The sequence below is a fragment of the Argentina anserina genome, chromosome 4 (genome assembly GCF_933775445.1).
Source record: "Argentina anserina chromosome 4, drPotAnse1.1, whole genome shotgun sequence".
NCBI lineage: Eukaryota > Viridiplantae > Streptophyta > Magnoliopsida > Rosales > Rosaceae > Argentina > Argentina anserina.
The window spans coordinates 6690754-6715500 of record NC_065875.1 but is presented as its reverse complement, the minus strand read 5'-3'; the positions used below and the strand labels follow the sequence as shown (position 1 = coordinate 6715500).

At 38.2% G+C, this 24747-nt stretch overlaps 3 protein-coding genes and 1 pseudogene across 3 annotated transcripts; 3 read left to right on the top strand and 1 right to left on the bottom strand.

Annotated features, from left to right (window-relative positions):
* The first annotated feature begins 1358 nt into the window (after positions 1-1358).
* On the top strand, positions 1359-1858 carry LOC126792100 (uncharacterized). Its single transcript, XM_050518589.1, has 2 exons — positions 1359-1500; positions 1590-1858. Exons 1-2 carry the CDS (start codon positions 1359-1361, stop codon positions 1856-1858), a joined length of 411 nt encoding a protein of 136 aa, XP_050374546.1.
* A 319-nt stretch (positions 1859-2177) lies between these two features.
* On the top strand, positions 2178-6591 carry LOC126790305 (lysine--tRNA ligase-like). Its single transcript, XM_050516496.1, has 14 exons — positions 2178-2419; positions 2535-2610; positions 3009-3077; positions 3182-3335; positions 3427-3526; positions 4278-4363; positions 4474-4595; positions 4752-4811; positions 4886-5011; positions 5127-5409; positions 5516-5772; positions 5873-6016; positions 6103-6171; positions 6255-6591. The coding sequence occupies exons 1-14, from the start codon at positions 2385-2387 to the stop codon at positions 6471-6473; spliced, it is 1800 nt and encodes a 599-aa protein (XP_050372453.1). The 5' UTR covers positions 2178-2384; the 3' UTR covers positions 6474-6591.
* Positions 6592-6954: 363 nt separating this feature from the next.
* LOC126790707 (probable pre-mRNA-splicing factor ATP-dependent RNA helicase DEAH5) lies at positions 6955-9670 on the top strand (annotated as a pseudogene).
* A 9264-nt stretch (positions 9671-18934) lies between these two features.
* On the bottom strand, positions 18935-19617 carry LOC126792099 (beta-amyrin 16-alpha-hydroxylase CYP87D16-like). The gene is made up of 2 exons (XM_050518588.1): positions 19430-19617; positions 18935-19313 (listed from the first exon to the last, which is right to left on the bottom strand). The coding sequence occupies exons 1-2, from the start codon at positions 19615-19617 to the stop codon at positions 18935-18937; spliced, it is 567 nt and encodes a 188-aa protein (XP_050374545.1).
* Positions 19618-24747: the final 5130 nt, after the last annotated feature.

The window sequence follows — 24747 nt, the reverse complement described above, 5'->3', positions numbered from 1 at the left end:
CTCCACTCTTCAGCATAATCCCAAATGATTTTAGCAGTGTAAACTGACATGATAAATGAGGAATCAAAAACACACATGTTTCTCCACTTCCATATAAACCAGCAAACAAAGACAAAAATATTGCACCATCGAATGTTATTCTTGATTTTTAAATGGCAGTGAAGCTGAGCCGCCAACCAGCCATTCCAATCAAGAGAAAAAAAATTAGCAATTGAAACAAGAGGACTCATACCATTCCAAATGGTCTTGGATCTGCGACAGTCTCTAAAAATGTGAAGGAGGCTTTCATCCACAGAGTTACAAATAGGGCAGGTAGCACTTATAGCAAATCTTCTTCTCACTCTTTGGACATTAGTTAGAATTTTCTTGTGAATCACATACCAAAGAAAAGTTTTCAGCTTGAGAGGACAACTCACCTTCCAAACAAATCTCCACAGAGGGTTTTGGGCGCTATTTATCTCAAACAAAGAGTTGTAAGCAGACTTGACAGAGAAACAACCATTAGATGAAAAATTTCTGAAAAATTGTTCTTTAGTTGATGAAAATTACCTGCCTCCTTCCGACTACTAGGTATCACTCATGGTGCAGCTTTGCTCAAAGAAGGCTTAAAATGGCGTGTTGGTGATGGAAAAACAATTAAGTTTTGGTATGGCACTTGGCTTTTCTCTGATACTCTTATTGATCATGTTATTCCTAATGCCGCAATTAATCATAATGCTACTGTTAGTGAGTTTTGGGATGAGTTTGGATGAAACATTGACATACTCTCTACTTGTCTTCCTAAAAATACTATAGAAAGGGTGATTAATACTCCAACTGGTTTTGAGGGTTGTGGTAAGGATGTGAAGATCTGGTCTGCTACCTCAAATGGTATTTTTACTATGAAATCTGCCTACAGTTCCATTTTTGACTTTGATAGTCCTATTGATCCTCATTGGAAATATTTATGGAAATTTGATTTACCCCCTAAGCAGAAAACTTTTCTCTGGGTTCTTGTTGTTTTACACAAGAAATTTTTAACTAATGTTCAGAGAGTTAGGCGTGGTTTTGTGCAGTCAAGCGCTTGTTCTATATGCAATTCTGATGCTGAAACTCTATTACATCTCTTTAGAGACTGATCCAAGGCTAAACTTGTTTGGAGTTGTTTATCTTTGCTTGCTGCTGTTTCTTCTATTAATTCCTTGGAATGGAACAGTTGGATTGCTGGCCATATGAACTGTAAGTCTCTTACTCATGAGGGCATTAAATGGTGTAATTTCTTTGTTGGAGTTTGCTGGTTCATTTGGAAATGGAGGAATAAGATGATTTTTTTTATCCTAGCTTCATTTTTCCTAGTTTTCCTAGAAAACTCATTCTTGATGCTGCTGAGGAATGGAAAAATGCTTTGCACAAAGTTAGTGTCTTCTACTTGTGTTAACATGTTTTCTTGGGTTAAACCCCCTGAACATTGTTTTAAGATCAATGTGGATGGCACACGATCTGGCCATTCAAGCAAGATTGGTGCTGGGGGAGTCATAAGAGATTATTTGGGCAATTGGATTTCTAGTTTTCAGATAAATTTGGGTAAGGTGCTATCATTGATGCTGAAGCTTGGGGAATGTACTATGGTTTGAAATTGGCCAGGGATCTTAACATTTCCAACATTGAGATTGAGGCAGATTCTGCCATTTTGATTAATCTTCTTCAGAGATCTGATCTTTCTCTTCATCCCCTTGGCTCTCTTATCACTGATTGCCACCACCTCTTATCTTCTATGGACAATCCTAAAATTAATCATGTCTTTAGGGAGTGCAATATGACTGCGGATTCCCTAGCTAAGAATAGCATTAAGTATGCTCCTGGTTTGATCAAGTTCTGAATAGTGTTACAAGACCTAGAAGCTCCAGAGTTGGGGCTGGTGCTTAGTATTTTTCGTTTGGTTTTTTTGGGCCTTTGTGCCCCCCTGTGTAACCAACAAAAAAAATCAGGTCAACCCAACTTTTCCTATGTTGAGATGTACGTATATTTTTTTTTTTGAAATGGGAGATGTACGTATTGGCAAGACAACCAACTCTGAGAATACCGTGGTTTAAAACTGGGAGCCAACTCTGGGGCGCTAAAACTGACGTGTGCTCTCCAAGTCTCCTCCAAGTTTGGGATTTGGTAGAGACTAGAGACTAGAGACGAATGAGAAGGGTCGGATACTTGGCTCTGTAGAACCCGAGGTCCGACCCGACCCGACTCACCTCAACTATAAAACCTCCACTGTCAGAAAAACAGCTCTCAAACTGTCAGTGTCAAAGCCTCTGACACACTCTTTCCTCTCTCTCTGCGACAGTGGTCGTTGACTCGTTGTTAAATAGAAATCCGCCGGCGAACCACCTAAGTCCGTCTCCGATTTCACGATGGACGGCGAAGGCACCAACAAAATAAGCAAAACGTAGGTGTTCTCTTTTTCTCCGTCTCATTTCGTTTTGTAATTCAATCGATTTAGAGTCTGGATGTTTGGTTTTGATTGGTTTGGAATATGTGCGGTGGTTTTTGATTGTTTGCAGTGCGCAAAAGAAGGAGTTGAAGGCCAAGCACAAGGAAGAGGAGCGGCTGCGCAAAGCGGAGGAGAAAGCTTTACAGGTAATCAGGTACAGCTCCATTTTTTCCCTGGAATTTTCGGAGTTCCGGTTCGGTGTAGAACAGTGAAAAGAATTGGGAAATTGATACATTTTTGTTGAAGCACTTGTTTAGGATAAAATGTTGTGTACTGTTTGAATTTCGGCACAACTTGTTTTGTTTTGTTGTATGTAGTCATCAGAGTAATTATAATGGTGGTCATCTTTCTTGTTGTACTATGTGATTTGTTGGTTTGGTTTAGTGAAGAAAGGTTGGGACAATGAAATCGGATGGGTGTTGTTAATCATGATATGTTATTATTTCCATCGTCAGTGAATGAGTGATGGTGTGTGTTATTCCAAGAGTTTGCTGTATGTCGTTGTGTGATGATGCGTTAATGAACTATTTGAATTATTTACCAGGCTGCTGCAAGCTGTGCACAGCCAAAGGGGAAAAATGCAGCCGTGGACGATGAAGAAATGGACCCGACGGTATGTTCAGTTTTCCAGCTAATATTTACTGTTGGTATTTGATCTCACTTGGGTATGACTTGGTCCTTATATTTCTCTTTGTTCTTTCATTGTATGTTTTGCAGCAGTATCATGAAAACAGGCTCAAGTATATTGCTTCGATAGAAAATGCATATCCTCACAAATTCCATGTTACAATGACTGACCGAGAGTATCTGGAAAAATTTGGAGGCCTAGAGAATGGAGAGCATAAGGAGGATATCACTGTTTCATTGGCAGGTAATAAGAAATAGTAACTTTTACTTTTGACGGGTATCGTTTGTCTGTCGCTTCCATTATGTTTGTTATTTTGATTAATTCTATGTAATAGGGCGAATCCTGCGCAAAAGATCGTCAGGCACAAAGCTTTTGTTTTATGATTTGCATGTCACCCCTGGTGGTTGGAAGGTCCAAGTTATGGCAGATGCCAGGTATTTGCTTCCTTCAAATGAAATCACCCTGGGGCTGGGAATACGATTATCACTTTCTAATGGCTGTATTTTATAATGTCAATCATAATGTAACATGTAATAGGCCCGTCAATAAAGGACTTGTGTGGTAAAACTCATATTCTTTTTCTATGTTTTATTTCGCAAAACTGTACAAAGTGGATTAATATGATTTTAGACCCAAGTTGTTTATTTGATATAAAATTTAGTCAAAGCAAGGTAGCTACTGAGAGAGAGCACCACCCACTAGCATTGTAGGATTTCTTTCTTTCTTTCTCTCACATTGAAGGAAAGGAAAGGAATAAAAAAAAAAAAAGCAAAGTGGTAGTGGTAGTGGGCAACCATGGAAATCGGGGTGGCCTTTTGTGAAATGAGTCAATGATGTGAACCTGTGAACTTTTGTTATGCTTTTTTCTTCTTTCCCTTTTTGAGAAGGGAGTTCCCATGGGATTGTGAAGATGTTGGTTTTATTGTTGTACATAACTGGAATGGCTCCTATCAAATTTTCTCGGTTCACAATTTTTACGAGTGAAGTGGAAGTCTTGTACATCAGAGTTAGGCACCTAATTGTTTTAAAAGTTTTGTTATTTACTCCAATGTTCCCAGCCGTGATTGGATGTGTCTTTTTCATTTTTGGCTTAACCTTTTCAGTACATCAGTACTGCCTGTCTTCAGATTTTATTTCCTTTCGATATCAATATTGCTAAAAGATATGTTTATTTATTTCACGCAGGATATCAGAGCTGGATGAATCTGAATTCTCTAGGTTCCACTCCAGTGTCAAGCGTGGTGATCTTGTTGGTATTAGTGGGTTTCCAGGTTTGTGATAACTGTTCAGTTACTCTCCAGTGTATGATTTTACATACGAACTGTTATGCAGTTTTCTTTGGGACCTGGACAGAGGATTGAATTAGTATTTTCACTTGCAGGGAAAACTAAGAGGGGGGAACTTAGTATTTTTCCGAGGTCATTTACCGTGCTATCACATTGCTTGCATATGTTGCCGAGGCCGAAACCTGAGCGTGGTGTTCCTGAAAATGCCAATCTGGAGGTGAGGATGGTTGGTTTGTCCTATGATGATAAAGGGAAATGTGAAAGCTAGTATTGATTATAGTGAAAGTTTAGGGTAATTAACACTCTTTATTAATAGTATAGGTGAAATGAGACTAATGCCATGATGGATATATGATGCTGTTCAATTCTGCAGATAGCTGGTGGATGGGTCCCAGGAACTCCAAGGAATCTTGAAACATACACTCTGTATCAGGTATTGATTGATGAATATATGTTTTTTCCCCCACCAGTATTGTGAACAGCTTGCCTTCTTAATTTTCTTTCTAGGAAACTCGTTATCGACAACGCTACCTGGATTTAATAATGACTAGCGAGGTTCGACAAGTATTCAAGACCAGATCCAAGGTTGTCAAGTACATCAGGAAGTTCCTTGACGATCTTGATTTCATGGAGGTAAGTTTCATCAGCCTGCTTTCCGAGTCGCTGTGTTCTTATGACATCTTGATAGTGCCTCACCTTGGGGTCATCTTGATTTATGTCATGTTCTTTTATTTTGTCCCACCACTAGGTTGAGACTCCGATGATGAACATGATTGCTGGTGGTGCGGCTGCCCGACCGTTTGTCACTTATCATAATGATCTCAACATGAAGCTTGTCATGCGCGTTGCACCTGAGCTCTACCTCAAGCAGCTTGTTGTGGGTGGACTGGACCGTGTATATGAGATCGGAAAGCAATTCAGAAATGAGGGTATTGATTTAACACACAGCCCGGAATTTACGACGTGTGAATTTTACATGGCCTATGCTGATTACAATGATTTGATGACGATGACCGAGGAAATTCTTAGTGGTAAGTTATGATAGTTTCATGTCTGCCTTTGTGTTTCCATGCATCTTTTGCATGTCCTTGAAATCACTTGGTTACTTCTATTCCTGATATTTTAAATATATAACAGGGGTGGTTAAGGAAATAACTGGAGGATATAAAGTAATGTACCATTCAAATGGGCTTGACAAGGAACCCATTGCGATAGACTTCACTCCCCCTTTCCGAAGGATCGACATGGTCGAAGAGCTAAACAAGATGGCAAATCTGAACATAAATCCAAAGGATCTTTCCAGTGTGGAAGTTAACACTTATCTTAAGGAGGCTTGTAAGAAGTTTGAGATCCAGTGTTCCCCTCCTGAAACAACCGCACGTTTATTAGACAAGGTAAATGAGTTTTTTATAATTGAAAATTAACTCCTCCTGGTTCAGTGGTTACGGTATTGAAAATTGACTTATGCTTTAAAATTTATGTTTATTATTGCAGCTTGTGGGACACTTTTTAGAGGTGACTTGTGTAAATCCAGCATTTATAATTAACCATCCAGAGATTATGAGTCCGTTGGCCAAGTGGCACAGATCGAAGCCTGGCCTTACTGAACGGTTCGAGTTGTTTATCAACAAACATGAAGTATGCTCGCGAACTTTTCTGATCTATATCTCATTAGGCACCATTTGTCCCCTTTCATTACACTCACAAATTATGTTGCTGCCCAGGTTTGCAATGCATACACTGAATTGAATGACCCTGTGGTACAACGCCAACGGTTCGCTGATCAACTGAAGGTACACTTAAACGGTTGAGATTGTTATCCTATAAGACAGTATTTCATTATCTTTTCCCTGATGATATGTGATGTGAGTTTCAGGACCGACAGTCAGGTGATGATGAGGCCATGGCTTTGGATGAAACATTTTGTACTGCTCTCGATTATGGGTTACCTCCTACTGGTGGCTGGGGTTTGGGTGTTGACCGCCTATGTATGTTACTGACAGACTCACAGAATATCAAAGAAGTGCTTCTATTCCCAGCCATGAAACCACAAGATGATCAACCACCTACAGGACCAAAAACTGCAGGTGCCTAGCTTTTCGACTGTTAGGAGTTTCGCTACAATCAATTTTCCTTTTGTCCTTCAATTAGACTTGAGCAAAGCTGTGATCTTTGAATATCTCAATAAAAATCTGAGCACATGCATTTGGATCTGCGCAGTAGTTATTGTGAAACATCTAATGCAGTAGTTATTGGAGTCCCAATCATGTGTGAATGACAGTAATTTTTCTCAACACTAAATGTCGTGAATCTGGTCCGGCCTTTGTAGTGTGATTTTCAATTTATTTATTTGTTTCGATGAGAATTTGCAATTTATTGATAAACATTCTGTTAATGCTGAAGTACAAATTACAAAAATCAGGTCAACCTGACTTTTCAGCCGCCTCAGGAAAACTAATGTGTGCTCTCCAAGTTTGGGATTTTGTATTGACGAAAAGTGACCCCTAATCTTAGTATTATTTTCTTGCAGCAGTCCTTATAGACTTGACCGTAGTCTTGCAATGATAATATCAAACGTGTTCTACTATACCCCAAAAAAATCAACTATTTTCTACTTCTCCCCGGAATATATTTAGGAAACAAAAACTTTGCTTTCCCGGAGCAGACTGGTAGAGCTTGGGTGCTGGATTGAAATCCACGACGATTTAGGCCAGGAAGACGATGCTGAATCATATAAAGATCGATGCTCAGTATATCAGAAAAGGTTCGTCTGTTGTTTTCGTATAAAGGTTTGTTATTTATATACGTATAGCTTCGATCAGAATTCATCTGGTTGTTTAAAACTTGGAATCCCATCAATCCTATTTCTGCAAGGAATAGCTTTACACATGCATATATACCTGTAAGGCTGTAACCAGTTCCTTCATTTTACGTTTTCTTTTCTCCTTCAACAATGGCTGTGTCTGAGCAAGGCGGTGTTTTCGACAAGCTTGCATACCTTTTCCTGGTCTCCAGGATTTGCTCAGAGCTTGAAGACCAAAATGGGGGTTCTGGAGACAGATTCTTAGCAGAGTTGATAGCCGAGGTGGGACGAGACTGTGAGGTGGTGGGTGAATTTCTTAAGGTGTTGAAGCAATACGGTGTTGACATGCCTGAAAATTTCATGTCCAGGTTGTTTACAATTGTTCATTCTGTTCCTCCCCCTAAAATGGTTTCTCAGAAGAACAAAATCCCGGACATGGCGATTGACAATAGCATGCAAGGGGATCGATATGATAAGAGAGGTAAAAAATTAAGCTTAGGAGTAGGAGGAGGCATAGAAACTCGCAACAGAATAGGAACTTGCCAATATACAAGTTGAAGAAAGAGCTTATTCAAGCTGTGCATGATAATCAGGTTCTTGTTGTGATCGGTGAGACTGGTTCCGGCAAGACAACGCAGGTAACACAGTATCTTGCTGAAGCAGGTTACGCCACAAAGGGCAACCCCGAAGAGTAGCGGTGACTTCTGTGGCTAAGAGGGTTGCTGAAGAATTTGGTTGTGCAGCGGGGGAGGAAGTGGGGCATGCTATTCGTATCGAAGATTGTACTGGACCGGAAACTATGATCAAGTACATGACTGATGGGATGCTCTTTAGGGAGATTTTGGTCGATAATGATCTTTCTCAGTACTCAGTGATCATGCTTGATGAAGCTCATGAAAGAACAATCTTTACTGATGTTCTCTTTGGATTGCTGAAGCAACTTGTTAGAAGGCGTCCTGAACTTCGCTTGATTGTCACATCTGCCACATTAGATGCTGATAAGTTTTTGGCTTATTTCTTCGACTGTATGATTTTTAATATTCCTGGTAGAACTTATCCTGTAGAATTGTTCTACTTGCATGAGAGAGATTACTTGAATTCAGCTCTATTAACTGTTGTGCACATTCACTTGACAGAACCTGAGGGTGATATACTTCTCTTCTTGACTGGTGAGGATGAGATTGAATCTGCGTGTCAATCTCTGAATGAGAGGATGAAAGAATATGGAAAAGGTGTTCCGGAATTGATCATACTACCAGCTTATGGTGCCCAACGTAGTAATGAGCAGGCAAAGATATTTAAGCCTAGTAGCCTACTCCTCCAGGGAAGAGGAAAGTGGTGGTGGCTACCAACATTTCTGAAGCTTCTTTAACCATTGATCGGATATACTATGTCATTGATTCAAGATATCCAAAGAAAAATGTGTATAATCCGAAGAAAGGGATAGAAATGCTGACTGTAAGTCCAATTTCACAAGCATCAGCGAAGCAATGAGCTGGGCGTGCTGGGCGGACAGGACCAGGCAATTGTTACTGCCTTTACACTGAGGCTGCATTTAAGAATGAGATGTCTCCTGCTACAGTTCCAGAAATCCAGAGAACAAACCTTGTATATACCACACTTATGATGAAAGCCATGGGGATAAAGGATGTCCTATCTTTTGACTTCTTGGATCCACCACCTTCCCAAGCACTTATTTCTGCTTCAAAACAGCTGCAAGATCTTGGAGCAGTGGATGCAGAGGGGTCAGTGACAAAATTGGGGAGTAGAATGGCGGTGTTGCCTCTAGATCCACCTTTGTCAAAAATGCTCATTGCCAGTGTGAGCCTAGGTTGCAGTGATGAAATTTTGACAATTGTTTCAATGGTTGAGGCAGGCAATATATTCTACAGGCCTAGAGGAAAGCAAGCTGAAGCTGATCAGAAAAGGGCCAAGTTCTTACAGCCTCTGACTTTACTTACTGTTTATGAGTCATGGAAAGCCAAGAATTTCTCTGTCCCATGGTGTTCTGAGAACTATGTCCAGTTTCGGTCATTGAGTAGGGCTCGAGATATCAGGAAGCAGCTTCTTACTGTCATGGACAAGCATGAGTTAGAGGTTGTAAGTGTAGGAAAAGATCTCACAATGATCAGAAAGACGATTGTAGCTGGATTCTTTTCCAAGTAGCCAAAAGGGATCCACATGATGGTTATAGAACCTTTGTTGATAATCAGCCAGTTTATATCCATCCAAGCAGTGTTCCTTTCCGGAGACAACCAGATTGGGTTATCTACAATGAGCTGGTCATGACCACGAAAGAGTACATGCGCGAGATCAGTGCTATAGAATCCAAATGGCTTATGGAACTGGTGCCGGGGTTTTTTAAGGTTCCTCCAAGGATGAGCAAGCGGAAGTGTCAAGAAATCGAACCACTTAGTAGACAGCATGCTTCGTACCTGACTGAAGTTGTAAGTACTCTTGTTGGCAAAGCATGTAATATGTTGTTGTAAAAACTTTGTTGTCAGGTATGAATTCCATAGCTGTGATTCAGCTATTGTTTGCTAAGTACAGAGTTCAGACACTATTCCATGTTTAATTTTTTAGTGCAAAGCATTTGTCAATTTGATTATCTTTACTGTCTCCACTGTCCTATTTATCGCCCACCTGTATTTCTTTTTTGTTTTGCTTATCTCATTGTCAAATGATCGACTATGTTAGCTGGCCTAGGAGTATTATACATTTCTTAGTTAATTCTTTTTGGTTTTAAATGTAAGATCGTTACTTTTTCCATAAAAGAAAACGAAAAACATTATATATAATCTATGACTTCGATTGATTCAGAGATTCAGACAATCGAATTTATGATATTCAGGTTCTATGATTATGTGATAACAATTTTTCGAAGAAATTGAGGTGAGCCTGGACTGAAGTTGGGTTCATAAAACATTTATTAACAGCAGACATGAGTCATATAAATGCAGTTCACTAGAAGGCAGAAGCTCTTTCTTTGTAGGTGTCTTAATTTGCTGCTGAGTATGCTTACTTAACCAGCTGAAAAGTGGGGAATATCTGACAAGGCTTTCAGTATCCTGGAGATCAAGAAGGATTGTGCACAAAACTGTAAGCCATACTTCTTATCTGATTATATTTCTGCCTAATTCTTTCGGATCCTAAGACCCTTTCGAGAAGTTTCTCTTGCTAGTTTGTCTTGTTAGTCTGACAAGAGAATGTTATATTATCAGTACCCTATTCCTTTGCAGCACAGAGGTGCTTCTTCTTTGCATGCTTAAGAACTCCTGTACCTTCAGCGTTCTTATGCGTAAGAGACCAATTTTTTAGAAGGTTTTATATACTCGATTGTAAATTTTGACAACTCTGACGCTCAACCAAGTTCTGATACCACCGGTCTACTGTTAGATTTCTATAAATTAGTCTTCTTATTGGCCTAAAGCATATTTTATTGAAGAAAGAGAGACATGGCAGCAAAGAAAATTGGAAAAGCATTTCCAGTGAACAGTGGAGTTGGCATTAGCAGGTTCTTTGTAGTTTACCTTACATTAATATTTGTCATCGTAAGTATTAGAAACATTTAATGGGTATTAGCTTTAGCAGCTAACCCCTTATGGTCAATTTGTATACACAAGTAACAAAACCACCTTTGCCAAAACAAAGTGCAGACTGTACAGTTGTGATTTTGGGCATGGATGCAGTTGGAAGATATTCTACCTCAGCAGGTGATTCTCATCCTCTGTAAAGAGTAAAGTGCATGCTTTTTAAGTATTTGTGGTTTCATCCTTATTTCCTTTACGCCTATAAATTCAGTACTTAGGAAGATCTAATAGTTATATCCGTGGCTCCCTTCACCAAACTAGGTAAATCATCATTTATGAGTTCTGTAATAAAGGTTGAAGACAAATTGGTAACTGAAAATGACATGGTCACACACTCAAGTATCAATAGAAATGGTATTTCACACTTAATTCAATTACACTTGATTTGTAATCTATATATAAACAACTTAGCCTACCCTCATAAATCACGGAGGAAATCACGCCTGTGATTTCCTCCTTCAATCATGCTATTACACTAATCACGCTAACACTCCCCCTCAAGTTGGCGCATACACATCGACCATGCCCAACTTGCTCAGTGAGTCATAAAAAACCTTCTTAGACACTCCTTTTGTGAGCATATCGGCAAGTTGCTCTTCTATAGGAACAAAAGGAAAACTAATGATCTTTGCATCTAGCTTCTCCTTTATAAAGTGACGATCAACCTCCACATGTTTTGTACGATCATGTTGCACATGATTATGTGAAATATCAATAGCCGCCTTGTTGTCACAGTACAGCTACATAGCACATTTAGCCTTAATGCCCAAATCTTATAGCAAATTTCTAAGCTATAACAATTCGCACACTCCCTGAGCCATACCCCTGTATTCTGCCTCAGCACTAGATCGAGCTACCACTTTTTGTTTCTTACTCTTCCATGTAACAAGATTACCCCAAACAAAGGTAAAGTACCCTGATGTGGATCTCCGATCTGAAATATTTCCGGCCCAGTCTGCATCTGTGAAGCCACAAACTTCGAGGATATTATTGTGATTAGAGAACATTATTCCTCTCCCTGGAGCTGACTTCAAGTACCTCAAAATCCTTACAACAGCATCCATGTGGTTCACACTAGGATTATGCATGAACTGACTCACTACACTTACTGCATACGCAACATCTGGTCTGGTATGTGATAAATAAATCAGGCGTCCAACTAGCCTTTGATAACGAGGTTTGTCAGTAGGCACTTGATCTTGATACTCTGCAAACCGATGGTTCTGCTCAATAGGAGTATCAATGGGAGTGCAATCCAACATACATGTCTCTGTTAATAGATCAATGATGTACTTCCTTTGATACATATAGATACCATCACTTCCTCGGGCTACCTCAATGCCCAAGAAGTACTTGAGTGTACCTAGGTCCTTCATCTGAAACTCTGTTGCTAGCTGTTTCTGTAATCTATCCACCTCAACAGTATCATTCCCAGTAACTACCATATCATCAACATATATAATTAGAGCTGTTACCTTCCCTTGTTGATATATGAGAAATAACGTGTGGTCTGAATTACTCTAATATGTAGCCAATTTTCCTCATGAATTGTGAGAATCTTCCAAACCAAGCACGAGGTGACTGTTTAAGACCATACAAAGACTTTCTCAATCTGCATACAAAGTTACTTGGAGAAGCGGCCACATATCCAGGCGGAAGATCCATGTACACTTCCTCTGTAAGTTCTCCATGAAGGAATGCATTCTTAACATCAAACTGTCTAAGTGGCCAGTTTAAGCTAGCAGCACAAGAGAGCAATACCCGAATAATGTTTATCTTTGCAACAGGTGAAAATGTCTCATCATAGTCTATGCCATATATCTGGGTGAACCCTTTTGCTACTAGACGCGCTTTATACCGGCGTCACTGTAAACACCCAACGACATCCCACAGTCTTCTTGCCATGTGGTGGAGATACAAGCTCTCAAGTATTGTTCTTTTGTAATGCTTCCATCTCTTCCTCTATGGCTTTCCTCCATTTTGGATTTCCCAATGCATCCTGCACTTTGTTAGGTACTGATACAGTAGATATTTGATTCACAAATGATTCATATGACTTAGACAACCTTTTGGTAGACATAAAATTTGCCACAGGATACTTAGCTTTAGCCTGAAGGGTGGGTTCATATTTTTTTGTTGACTGACCCCGAGTAGACCTATTTGGAAAGACATATTGTCTACTATAAACCTCACTAGTATTAGCCCCAAAAGGATGACTAACCTCAGATGAGTGATCTTCTGTACCAGGAGAGCATTGGTCAGGTGTAGAATCAGTAGTACGGGAGACATGAGGGGCAGCTGTGTTGTCATCTTCTGGTACTTGAATGTCTGGAGTGACTACACCACCGGAATCATCCGGATGATAGCACTGGTACCATTTCTGATGTCCTCCATACCCAACAAACACACATTTAACTACCCGGGCATCCAATTTAGACCGCTGATATTTTGGAAGATGGACAAAAGCAACACAACCGAAAACATGGGCAGAAGATTATGAAAAGAAGGTAATGAGACATGAGATGCAAGCACCTCATATGGAACTTTTCCCTGAAGGACACGAGAGGGAATACGATTAATGAGGTGGGCGGAAGTTATGACAGCATCACCCCAAAGGTACTTAGGCATATGAGCACTAAAAAGAATACACCGAGCCATATCAAGTAAATGACGATTTTTCCTTTCGGAAACTCCATTCTGCTCAGGTGTGTAAGGACACGTTGTTTGATGAACAATTCCGTGTGTGTTAAAGAATTTCTGAAAGACATGATTCACATATTCCCCCTATTATCAGAACGAAGAACTCTAATTGTGACATTATATTGTGTTTGAACAGTGGTATAGAAAGCCTGAAAAGCTGGAAAAACCTCATCTTTATTTTTGAGGAGAACGATCCACGAAAGACGGGTGCAATCATCAATAAATGACACATAATACCGCATCCCTGACACAGTAGACTCTTTAGAGGGTCCCCAAATATCAGAATGAATTAAGTCAAAAGGACGGGTACGTTTATGAGAATTACTAGGGGAATATGTAGATATATGACTCTTGCCCAAAACACATGTCTCACAACGTAAAAGTGACTCATCTACACTAATAAATAAAGTATGTATAGATTTTTTCATAACACTAAAAGATGGATACCCTAAGCGACGATGCCATAACCAAATTTCACTTAGCTTGTCAGAAGTGGAGATTAAAGCGGTCCGAGACTGTGCCCCTGGTTTCTCCCCCGCATATGTCGGATCTAGATCAAACAACCGGCCCCTCAGATACCCCCAACCAATTAGCTCCCCGGTGAGAAGATCCTAGAATATCACATACATAGGAAAAAATGTCACAGAGCACTTAGCGTCAGTGTTCAATTAGGGAACATATATCAAATGATGAGATAAAACAGGGACATAGAGCACATTGTGAAGCTCTATTGTGGGAGTAATACGAACTGACCCTTTCCCTAACACGGGGAATGCCTCACCATTAGCATTAGTAACATAGGGTACTGGTGGAGGAGACAATACGGTAAAATAAGATTTGTCATAAGTCATATGATCAGATGCACCAGAATCAATAATCCATGTATCAAAACCAACAAAGTTAGAAATATTTAACATCATACCAATTTTACTACGAACAACTATGGATGCGGCAAGTATTGCTCCTCCTGCTGTGTGATGATCATGTCCAATCAGACCATAGATATCTGGTTCGTGGAAGAATTGAATGGCTGCTTTCGCCTTGGGATGATAATTAGGCCGCTTAGGCCTAAGGTGTGGATACAACTTCCAACATGTTGCCCGAGCATGGTTAGTATCATGACAATAAGAGAAAGGAACACAATAGAACTGAGAACTCTCTGTGTCGTCTCGAAAACCCATTGAAAATAAAAAATCAGGATTGATGCAGCGGGAACACAATAGAATAAAGAACGGAGTTAAACGGGGTGCGCCTACACTGTCGGTGAACCTACACTGACAACCAAAAAAATAATAAAATCCGGGTCTCCGGGTCGGGTCGAATCTGGGTCTGCATGTCGGCTTGAATCCGGGTTTCCGGGTCGGTTTGGGTGAAAAAGGACCGGGTCGGGTCGGATTTTCGTCCCAAATATTTCGCCGTCGCGCTCCACTTCTACATCCTCCTCTTCTTCACCAGAGTTTCAAGGATCGACGGCGGGAGCACCGGGATGAGAGTCCACGTCTTCGGGTATGACGCCGACGGCGGGTTTGACTTCGGAAAGGGGCGGGTCGGCGTCGCTGCGGGTCATCCCGGGGCTGTTCGTCGTTCGCGGTGGTTCCAAGCAGCGGCGAGCGGGTCGCGGAGGTTTCGAGCAGCGGCGAGCGGAGGTTCCGAGCAGCAGCGGTGATCACGGGCGTTCGATTTGAAGCGGCAGAAGCTTGATCTGCAGCGTTTGATGTCATGGGAAGGCGCATCGGCGACAGTGGAAGACAGACGTGAAGAAGTGGCTGCAAAGGCCGGCCCGACTGTCCGGTTGGTTAATGATGTGGTTAATACTACTCGTGGCTAGTCGAAAGGTTTGCATGCGGGTAACGAAGTGGTGGTTGTTCCTCCGCCGGTGGTGCAGGAAGCTCCTCGGTATGGCTCTACTTCGGTTTGCGGAAGGAGAAGAGATATGGAAGACGCTGCTTCGATTCTCCCTGCTGTTTTTGGCAAAACTGATTACAATAGAAGGGGATGTGCTTCACGAAGGGATACCAGCAGAGCTTCGAACCAAAAAAAGTAAAAACAAGGAAAAAACCCAGAAAGAACAGAGCAAGGCTCTAATACCAATAGAAATGGTATTTCACACTTAATTCAATTACACTTGATTTGTAATCTATATATAAACAACTTAGCCTACCCCCAAAAATTAAGGAGGAAATCACGCCCGTGATTTCCTCCTTCAATCATGCTATTACACTAATCACGCTAACAGTATCAACTGATTTTAACTTGCTCTTTAAATCTCTCCTTTAAAACAGATAAGATGCTGTGAGAGTTTCAGGTTTGTTCCATGGCCGCTGGCCTGATCGATCCCTATGTTTGTGTAACTTAGGAACTGAATAAGATACTGTTTCTTATTTGTGTTCTATGTAGTTGTTACCCCGGGATCAACAACTTGATTGTATATGTATTTACCGAGCCAAGAAAAGCCACAACTTAGAAAACCATGTCAGAGTTTTGAGAATTTCATGTGATATAATTGATAAGACTCTAATTATATTTTTTATCTTTATCTACGCATCACAAAACATCTTTGCTGCAGGGAGTAGTCAGCGAAGAGAAAGTAGATTCATTTAAGTTGCATTCCTTCTCTACCCAAGAACTGGAAGCAGTTGTGGAACAAATTAATGGAGGTTTTAGCACAGTATTGGTGAAGACCCCTCTTCTGTTAGCTAGCAGATTACACTGCCTCAAACGCCAAACGATTTGCATCTTGAAAGAGTCGAGCCGACTTTGAGGGACTCATCAGAGCATTTCGGAGAAGAAAATCTTAGATGACTTCTTCGACTTGTAGTGTAAGAACTAAGAAACCTGAGGAAGAATTTTCCATTGCAAGCCAAGGGTTCAACTAGCATTCTTGTTGTGCTTAGGTGGAAATTGATCTATGAGCATGCTGCTTCGAACCAAGATGATGATCCAGTGACTCGATTAGTCTTGAATAACAATATATCCTTGAGTCACTCCATCAGTTAAACTTTAACCACATTTTGTGTGATAAATAATGTTTTTACTTAATCAATTTTACCTATTGTGTCTGCTGCGCAAAGAAGCATGATAAATGACCAAGATGGGTGTCCATTAAGCCCCATTGTCTGCATCAGATAAATTAATATTGCCTAATTCTTTTTTGAATTAATTTAGAAAACTTTCAAGTTTCAAACGTCTAACGTAACACTCGTCAACAACAACAAAACAACAACAAAATCTTTAAATAATTTTCTTAAAATAATTTGCATTTCGTGCACTACTAGATCTACTATACCTTGTAAACAATTTCCACGCTAAGATAAGAAGTCGGCCTTCCTTACAAAAAATATATCGATCATTTTCTTTCTCTTGTAGAATCATCAAGGGCACATATAATATATTAAAATTCCATAGTCTAAACTTATTCAACTCTCTCGTCATGCATAACAATCATCAAGACTATACCATTTTCTCTACATGTAGTTAATTAAATATGGATGATTCCTTCTCTATGATATATATTGTTGGTATTATACATTTATCGTCTTGAAATTATTGGCATGAAATATTGAAGGTAATTAACTAAGTTAACTTACTTCAATTGCAATATATGGTCTACTTGATCTCGTCATGCATGACAATGATCATGTAGCTGACGTTGTGATACTGATATTTTATTAGCATGAAGATGACCCCGAGGATGCCAAAAAACAGTGAAAACTTAGTTATATTTATTTGCTTAATCTTCCCTATATATATGGGAGAAAGAAACATATTGGGAATCCATATTAAGGTTAGAAGTGAGTGACTAACATAGACTGAAGTTTAGGGATAAAAGCAGCAGGTAAGAGCAATTATATAAAGCTCATACATTATCATGCTCATATGTTTTTTTTCTTTTATAGCTAAAAGTTTTTGGTAGCTCTTTCGTAAGTTTCGTTAATGTTGTCATTGTCTTCATTTGCTTCTGATTACTGAAGTACTGAAACAAATGGAGAAGTTATCATCCTGATAAGCAAATAAACAACGATCGATCGATAATCATTCAACGTACTGTTGTTAATATATATGCTGTACATCCATTTTTTCATTTTAAATTCTACCTTTTCCTACATTACCCTACTTCTGGAACCTGAATGCTATGCGATCATATTGTACAAGAGGAACATTTTTTATTTTCAGAGGATTTACACTCCTAATTTTGTAATCCATACTCCATGTTTTCTTTATAATTAATTATAAGGGTATTTCATTTCATACCCATTTTTGGTGCATGCTTTTAAAATAAACCCACATATTATTTAATTATATTTTTTACTTAAATATTGTCAAATAAGATACTAAATTATCTTTCGTTTTAACAAAAATTACATATTACCACTATTTAATTCTAATTAGTCAACTTTAGTATTAATTTTTTACCTTAATTATAGATTGAATACAATTTTGCAAGTTTCCTTTTTAACTCATCATTATTACCAATAGATTATATTCAAATACCTTAAGATAATGAATGTAAAGCTTATATTTTAGTGATTTAAGATTTCGATCAGGTTGTTAACTTGGAGAACTTTGAAATATCGTAGTCTTTTTTCTGATTTTTTAAGTTTCATTCATCTATTAAATAACCTAAATTAAAGGTATGTGAGACTTTAAGTGTTTAACCTAGTTAGTAGGTATCTCTTTAATTACAACCTAAGAATGAGAAGCATATCTATTTAGAAGGTTCATGTAGAATTCCTAGTTCATAGATATATATGTCTCATCCATAGAAATCTACCTTTTATTGAAAAAAAATAATATATAAGGGAAGTTTAATATGCCTCTTTATTAGATGTTATAGTGTATGTATATACCTATGATTCTTGTTCAGAATATTATTCAATACCTCTTATAATGGATTAATGTGACAATATACCTAACAAGAAGGAAAAAAAGATAATTCAACAAGAACAATATGTACCTCACGATGAGAAACACTTACTAAATCAAGATCATTTGGTACCTTATATACCTTCATATGAATTTCTCATATAATTTTCATACGACTAGCTCCTATTGCTTGAAAAATAATAATTGGTGTAAAATATTGTAAAATGGAATTGATAGAAGAAGAACAAGAAGTTGCAAAACTGAATTTTGTGATGAATATATATACACATTGATGTTAGCAGTATGAAATAAATACAATAATATAATTATGGATACAATTAACGAGCTTCACATTCAAAATTGATTTTAAAACCTAAGATTAAGAAAATTATTTAATATAACCTTTTATATGTTAGAAGGGTAGTTTAGACTTATACAAAAATAAAAATTAATAATAATAAGTAATTTTGGGTGTAGAATGAAAGAAAAAATGGATGTGGGCTTAGATTAAAAATGTGCTCCAATTATTGGATTTAACTCTAATTTTCTCTTAATTATATTTACTATTATAGCAGCAGATCAAATTTAAGCACGCGCGCACTATTGTAAAGAGAGAATATGCATGGCACATTTGTGAATTGAACTTACAACCGAAGCAGCATGCTTCACTTCGACAGATTCCTTTCTTGACCACGAACATAGAGTTTTGTTGATGCAAGTATCTATTATGGTGAGCAGCTTTTCCTGCAGGATCTCAGCACCAAAGTGCTCCAAGAAAATGTGCCTCAAGTACTTGTGAACGAGTCCAGTTTCATTTACTCGCGAATCACCATCTAGCCCGAATATCATGGCAAATGTGTCCATGTACCATTGTTCAACTAGCTTCCCTTCTTGTTTAATTAGGTAACTATTAGTCTCAGGATCGGCAGATACTACGACCGGTCTGCCGGCTATACTTGTTCGGAATATGAGTCCATATCTATGAATATAATGAGAAAGAAATGGAGAATTAAACAAGAGTCACCGTTGTGAAATAGATCAGCAACAGTTTTAGTTTTGGTATAGCTAGGCATGCATGCATGGATATATGCTTACTTTTGAATTCTCTTCTTGATGAAAGAGTGTAGATCCAGGGAGTAGCTTTGAATGATCAAATCGAGAGTCTCACCAATGAGTGGCAAACCCATCGAACCTGGAGGGAGAGGAACACCATTGCATTTTGGATTTCTCCATTTGCTAACCCAATGAGTGACATATATCACTAACAAAGCTACTGAAAACATCCCTACGTACTGCAGTTCACATTGTGAAAATACGTAGAGATATATGATTAGTGATGATTATTCTCTCTTCCCTTGAACAACAGTGCAGGATGAGTATTTGAATCTTGGGGTTCGAGATATTTTTTTTAATAATCGGAGACGTCACATTCAATTAATGTATGAAGAAGATTATATTATCTGCATGACCGGAAATTCCTAGCTACATCAAAAGTGAGCCATGATAGGCAAACCTAAGTCAAAACCTAGCTTCACCTAAAGCAATACAACCTTGGAAAAAAAGTCAAGAACACAAGAACCAGTAACCAAATGACGTTGTCAAGGTAGACCCCGAAGCTACATCAAAACTCTACCTCAACTTATTATGGAAAACAAAGACTAAGCTGCTCAAGCCCAAGGGCCCAAGCCAAAACAGGACCCAAGCATGATTTCAAGCTCGGGCCAAAAAGCCCATAACCAAAACCAAACCGAGGACCTCCTCACAGCCTCCGGTGGCTAGAGTTGCTCCCACCGGTGCAGCTCCATCCTGGTGACTTCGAGGATAAGCTTGCCACACCCTCAGTTCTGATCAAGAAGAGCACAAGAAACAGACCAAAGGAGAAAAGTGTAGCACCAAATCTGCCGCCCCAAATTCAATCGAAACTGTTGAAGCCCAACCACCAATGTCACGCACCTAAATCCGAGACCACTATTATATGAAAATATGGTTCCCGAATTAGAGGTGTGAGCTTAAAACCAATAAAATTTCCTCAATAAAACTGATAGAGATATGTGCTTGAATAATACTTTTATTAGGAAACAAAATCAGAGTTATTTTACAATACAACGGATTTAGAAATACTGAAATTTAGCGAAGATACATGAGTCTCGCATTTATTGTCTTGAAATAATAATTAAAGAAAAACCATCATTTTATTTAGTAGATTCATCTCATTCCCCAAACATCTACTCATTATTTTGAAAATAAGATTGTGTAGCATCATGAGTAACACAGACCCAGTAAATACATAATGCATTCTTATAATAATTTGGCTAATGAGAAATTCAAATATGAACAACCAAGTAAAATGTATCAAGAATCAGATGTAGCTGGTCACACGAATTCTTACTTATGCATATAGATATACATAGCAGCATTAATATCTTCATTCAATTATGTGAATTTTCAAGAAAACTGGTAATTAATCTCAAATTTACATGTTACAGTTCACGTTTACCCAAAACACGGTAAGCCTCAGCATACCGAGGCCAACACCAAAGTATGTATACTCAAGTTCAATTCTCCTATGAGTATAATAGTGCACTATCTGTAGGAACTAGGGCCTAAGGCTAACTCACAAAGCACAAAACAATTTTACCAGCAATTCACTTAAGCACGGGGTAGTACTAATCACCCGGCTTCACATCTCCAACTCAATAACGTCAATAGAATATCACAAATTTTAGTAATTAAGAAAATATTTAAATACTTAAAAAATATATAATTTTACACCAAGATATAAATACTTATCAATAACTCAATGGATGCATGAAATAAACAAGTTAATAAACTTGAATGTAAATGTGCTAATAAAGTAAATGTACTTTAAATTAAAAGAAATTAGTTAATATTAGTTAGTAGTCAAAAGATTAGTAGTCATTTCTCCCATAATAAGGAAAGTCTTTGTCCAAAATAACAATTGTCATTCAACTAATATTGTCAAAGTCCGTTGATAGGAGCACAAAGTGTGACGTTCTTAATGTGATTATACCCTATTCTTACTCTTTGTTACCTCTTATTTAGTATGTTTTAGTTTCTTTTGTAAGAATAAGTGTCTAGGTAGAGCTTATATCAATTATGAGTGAATTGATGATGAAATCGTGCTAAGTGTTAATAATCCTTGTTGAGATATGATTCCTTGTTCGAGTAGGATTCATCCTTTCGTATTTCTTTGTTTATAACATACTTATTCTTATTAGGAAATACAAATCCATGTTGGAGAAGGAAAACAATCCTAGTTCCACAAGGAAAGAGAAGAAAATACACTTAAAAGCCCAATCCATTCAAGAATCAAAATGCTGTCAATATTCGTAGTCCAACTTCGACGAGCTCCCCTGGATAGCTCCGATCGATTTAGAAGACCTACTTTATATGGAAATAAAGGTATTTGCGTCTAGTTTCTGTAGGATTTGGAATCAAATCAATATCTTATTCCTACAGAGAGATATGACTGAATCATTGATCGGAGGTCCAATGAACTCGGCGGAATTATCTCAGCCATTGATTTGCTTTTGATCCAAGGGCTATGAGGGAAACTTGGGACTTTGTTCCTTCTGCAAATAGAGCACAAATATGTATCAGAATGTCCATAAATCCCAGCACCAAAGAATGTCAAAGAAGGCATGCAGCAAATTAAATGAGAAGAGGCAAGAAAGTCAAAGAAGGCATGCAGCAAATTTAATGAGGAGAGGTAAGAAAAATCAAACATGGCTGCAACAATTAAGACTTTTGCTGCCTCCCTAATTCAAAGGAAGAAATTTGTGCAAAAGAAATCAGCAATAAAGGAGGAAGAAGATATGTAATTAATGCAAAAGATATGCAATCCTTATAGAAATCAGAATTCTGGCAGTGCAGATCATCCATCTTTGACGGGCTCCCCTGGACAGCTCAAAATGATTGAGAAAATGTACCTTATATGGATGAAAAGCCACGGAAGTCTAGTTGAAATTGCCAGTTGGAATCATCTCAATATCTATTTTCTAGAGAAAGTTATGGCCACAACAAGGGACAAAGGTCAAATTTGCCGAATCTAGGAAACCTCAACCAATTTGGTTTCAACTTTGTGGACTTTGTGGCCATCCTCCCTTGGGTTTCTTCCTCTATATATAGCACCTCAATTCCACAGAAACAGATCATCAACCTTGTGCACATACTAGCCAATGCTCTACCAAATTTCATACTCACCCTTCCAAGAAATCCTAAAACCGATTCCACCATTCTCCACCAATCCTTAGCCTTCAAGCACGCTTGTGAAGAGGTTTCATCCCCTTGGAAAGCCACGGCTACACCTTGTGAGATCGCTTGATTGATAAAGTGTAACCATGATTCTCTCTATGTTTATTTCGGTTTTTGGTTTTTCTTGTTCTTGGTTGTGTATGTGTTTTGGTCATTGTAAACTTGTTTTGATTTTGTCTATGAGATAGTTACTTGTTTCAAATTATATAACTTTCGATTTTAGGTTTGTAGTTCTATGATTTTAGTTTATGCCGTGATATGTCTTTGTGTGATTTCGAGAGTATCTATGTGTTATGTATTCGCTTGTAGCATGATATTTAGGTTGTTGGATTTATGACTTGTGCTATGAATATGTTTATCTTTTCGATGTGATTTTCGGAATTGCATGATTGGGGGTTAAGTAGGTGACATGCTTAATGAATTCAATATGCGTGGCTTTGAAGTTTCATAGTAGGATAAGTATGTTAGATTTCGATTAAGACCGCTTGGAATGAATCGAATGTGTTAAGTGTCTATGTGTTTAGGTTACTGCTTAGGACCCTAATTGCATGATCCGACCTTAGTTATTCATGATAGTGTCTCGGCAAGACTGTTAAAGGAGGACTAGAATCTGATTTTCGTTAGCTTTGTATGATTTGTTTTGGTAATATATTATGTGTTGGTTGATTGATCACATGTATATATTAGTTTAGGTTTTATTTTCTGTTTTTATCTTTCAACCCGATCCTATATATCAAACTCTTTTAAACACTCATGAATTCGTTGTTAAATGTTTGTGATTCTTTACCCTGGTTGGATCCCCGGTTTGTGAACGATACCCTCTTGCTTTATACTACTAACGATGCTTACAGGGTTAATATTGATCTCGAGTAATCGAACCGATCAAATGGCGCCGTTGCCGGGGATCCATCATTATGGATCCCAATCTTTTAATTTCGAATTCACTATTCATATTGTAAATTTGTATATGTTTTTTTTTTACTTTGTTCTAATATATAGTAATTTTATCTTAGGTTGTTATTTTTTATGATTGAATGAATGATTGTTGTAGGTTGTAAATCGAACGGAATAGGTAAAGTCCCTTTTGTTAATATTAGCCTTAACCCCTTATGTTTTCTTCCAAATTTTTTGCATGAGGTTGAGGGCGGCTTTTATTAACACTTGGAGATTTGTCTAACACCCAAGTTTGTTTCTAGCTGAGTAAGGGGCACGCTCTTTCATTACCCTGGTGCATGGGACCAAAATTGGATCTCAGAGAACTATTGACTGACATATATCTCGGTGATGGAGTCGATAGGGGGCTTGCCCTCCGTAGTTCAACAAATGTGTCCTACCATGTTTACTATCTCTGAATTAGCTATCCGGCCTTCTGAAACAACGATTCAAACTTGCGTTTAGACATCCATACTTAGGCCGCACGTCCACTTTGGTTTACAACTTAGAATCAATTGATCATTTAATTGTTTGAATAACAACTTAAGAATGCTGAAGCATGAAATCGATTGAAAAGTAACTTGTAACAAAAAAAATTGACATATAATAATTGTAATTGTGTGTACTTTTTTAGGTTTATTTAGTTGAGAAATTAAAACGAACTTAAACATAAAATTTGACATTATGTTGGATTGATTGTTAAGCTTGTTTTCGTTTCTTTTTCCCCTTAACATGTGCTTATTATATTTAAAAGACTTTTGACATGTTTGTGACTTGTATATACAATGACTTCCTAATTGTTATGCTCTAACTTTTGCATTGCATCTTCATCATTTCATTCTAATTGCATTCATTCTGCATTGCATTCATTTTGCATCTCATTCATGTTGCATTTTTAATTCCACGGAATATCATATGGCTAGAGGAACATAGTCCCTTAAGGACCTCGTGTCCTATGTTATGTTCGGTAGGTCCCACTTGTCACTAATGATTTTAATTGAGATTCTACAGGTTTATAGTGAAGTGACCAACAATGAGCTCGAGAATATACTACAAGGTTGGACAACAAAATGGCGGAGGAGAAACCCCATAATGTGTCACCTACAAAATGATTGAAATGAAAACTCGGTCTAAGCTATTAGACTTTAAACTTAAGCGCTTGTTGGGAGGCAACCCAATTTGTTTTCTTTTATATTTATTGTTTT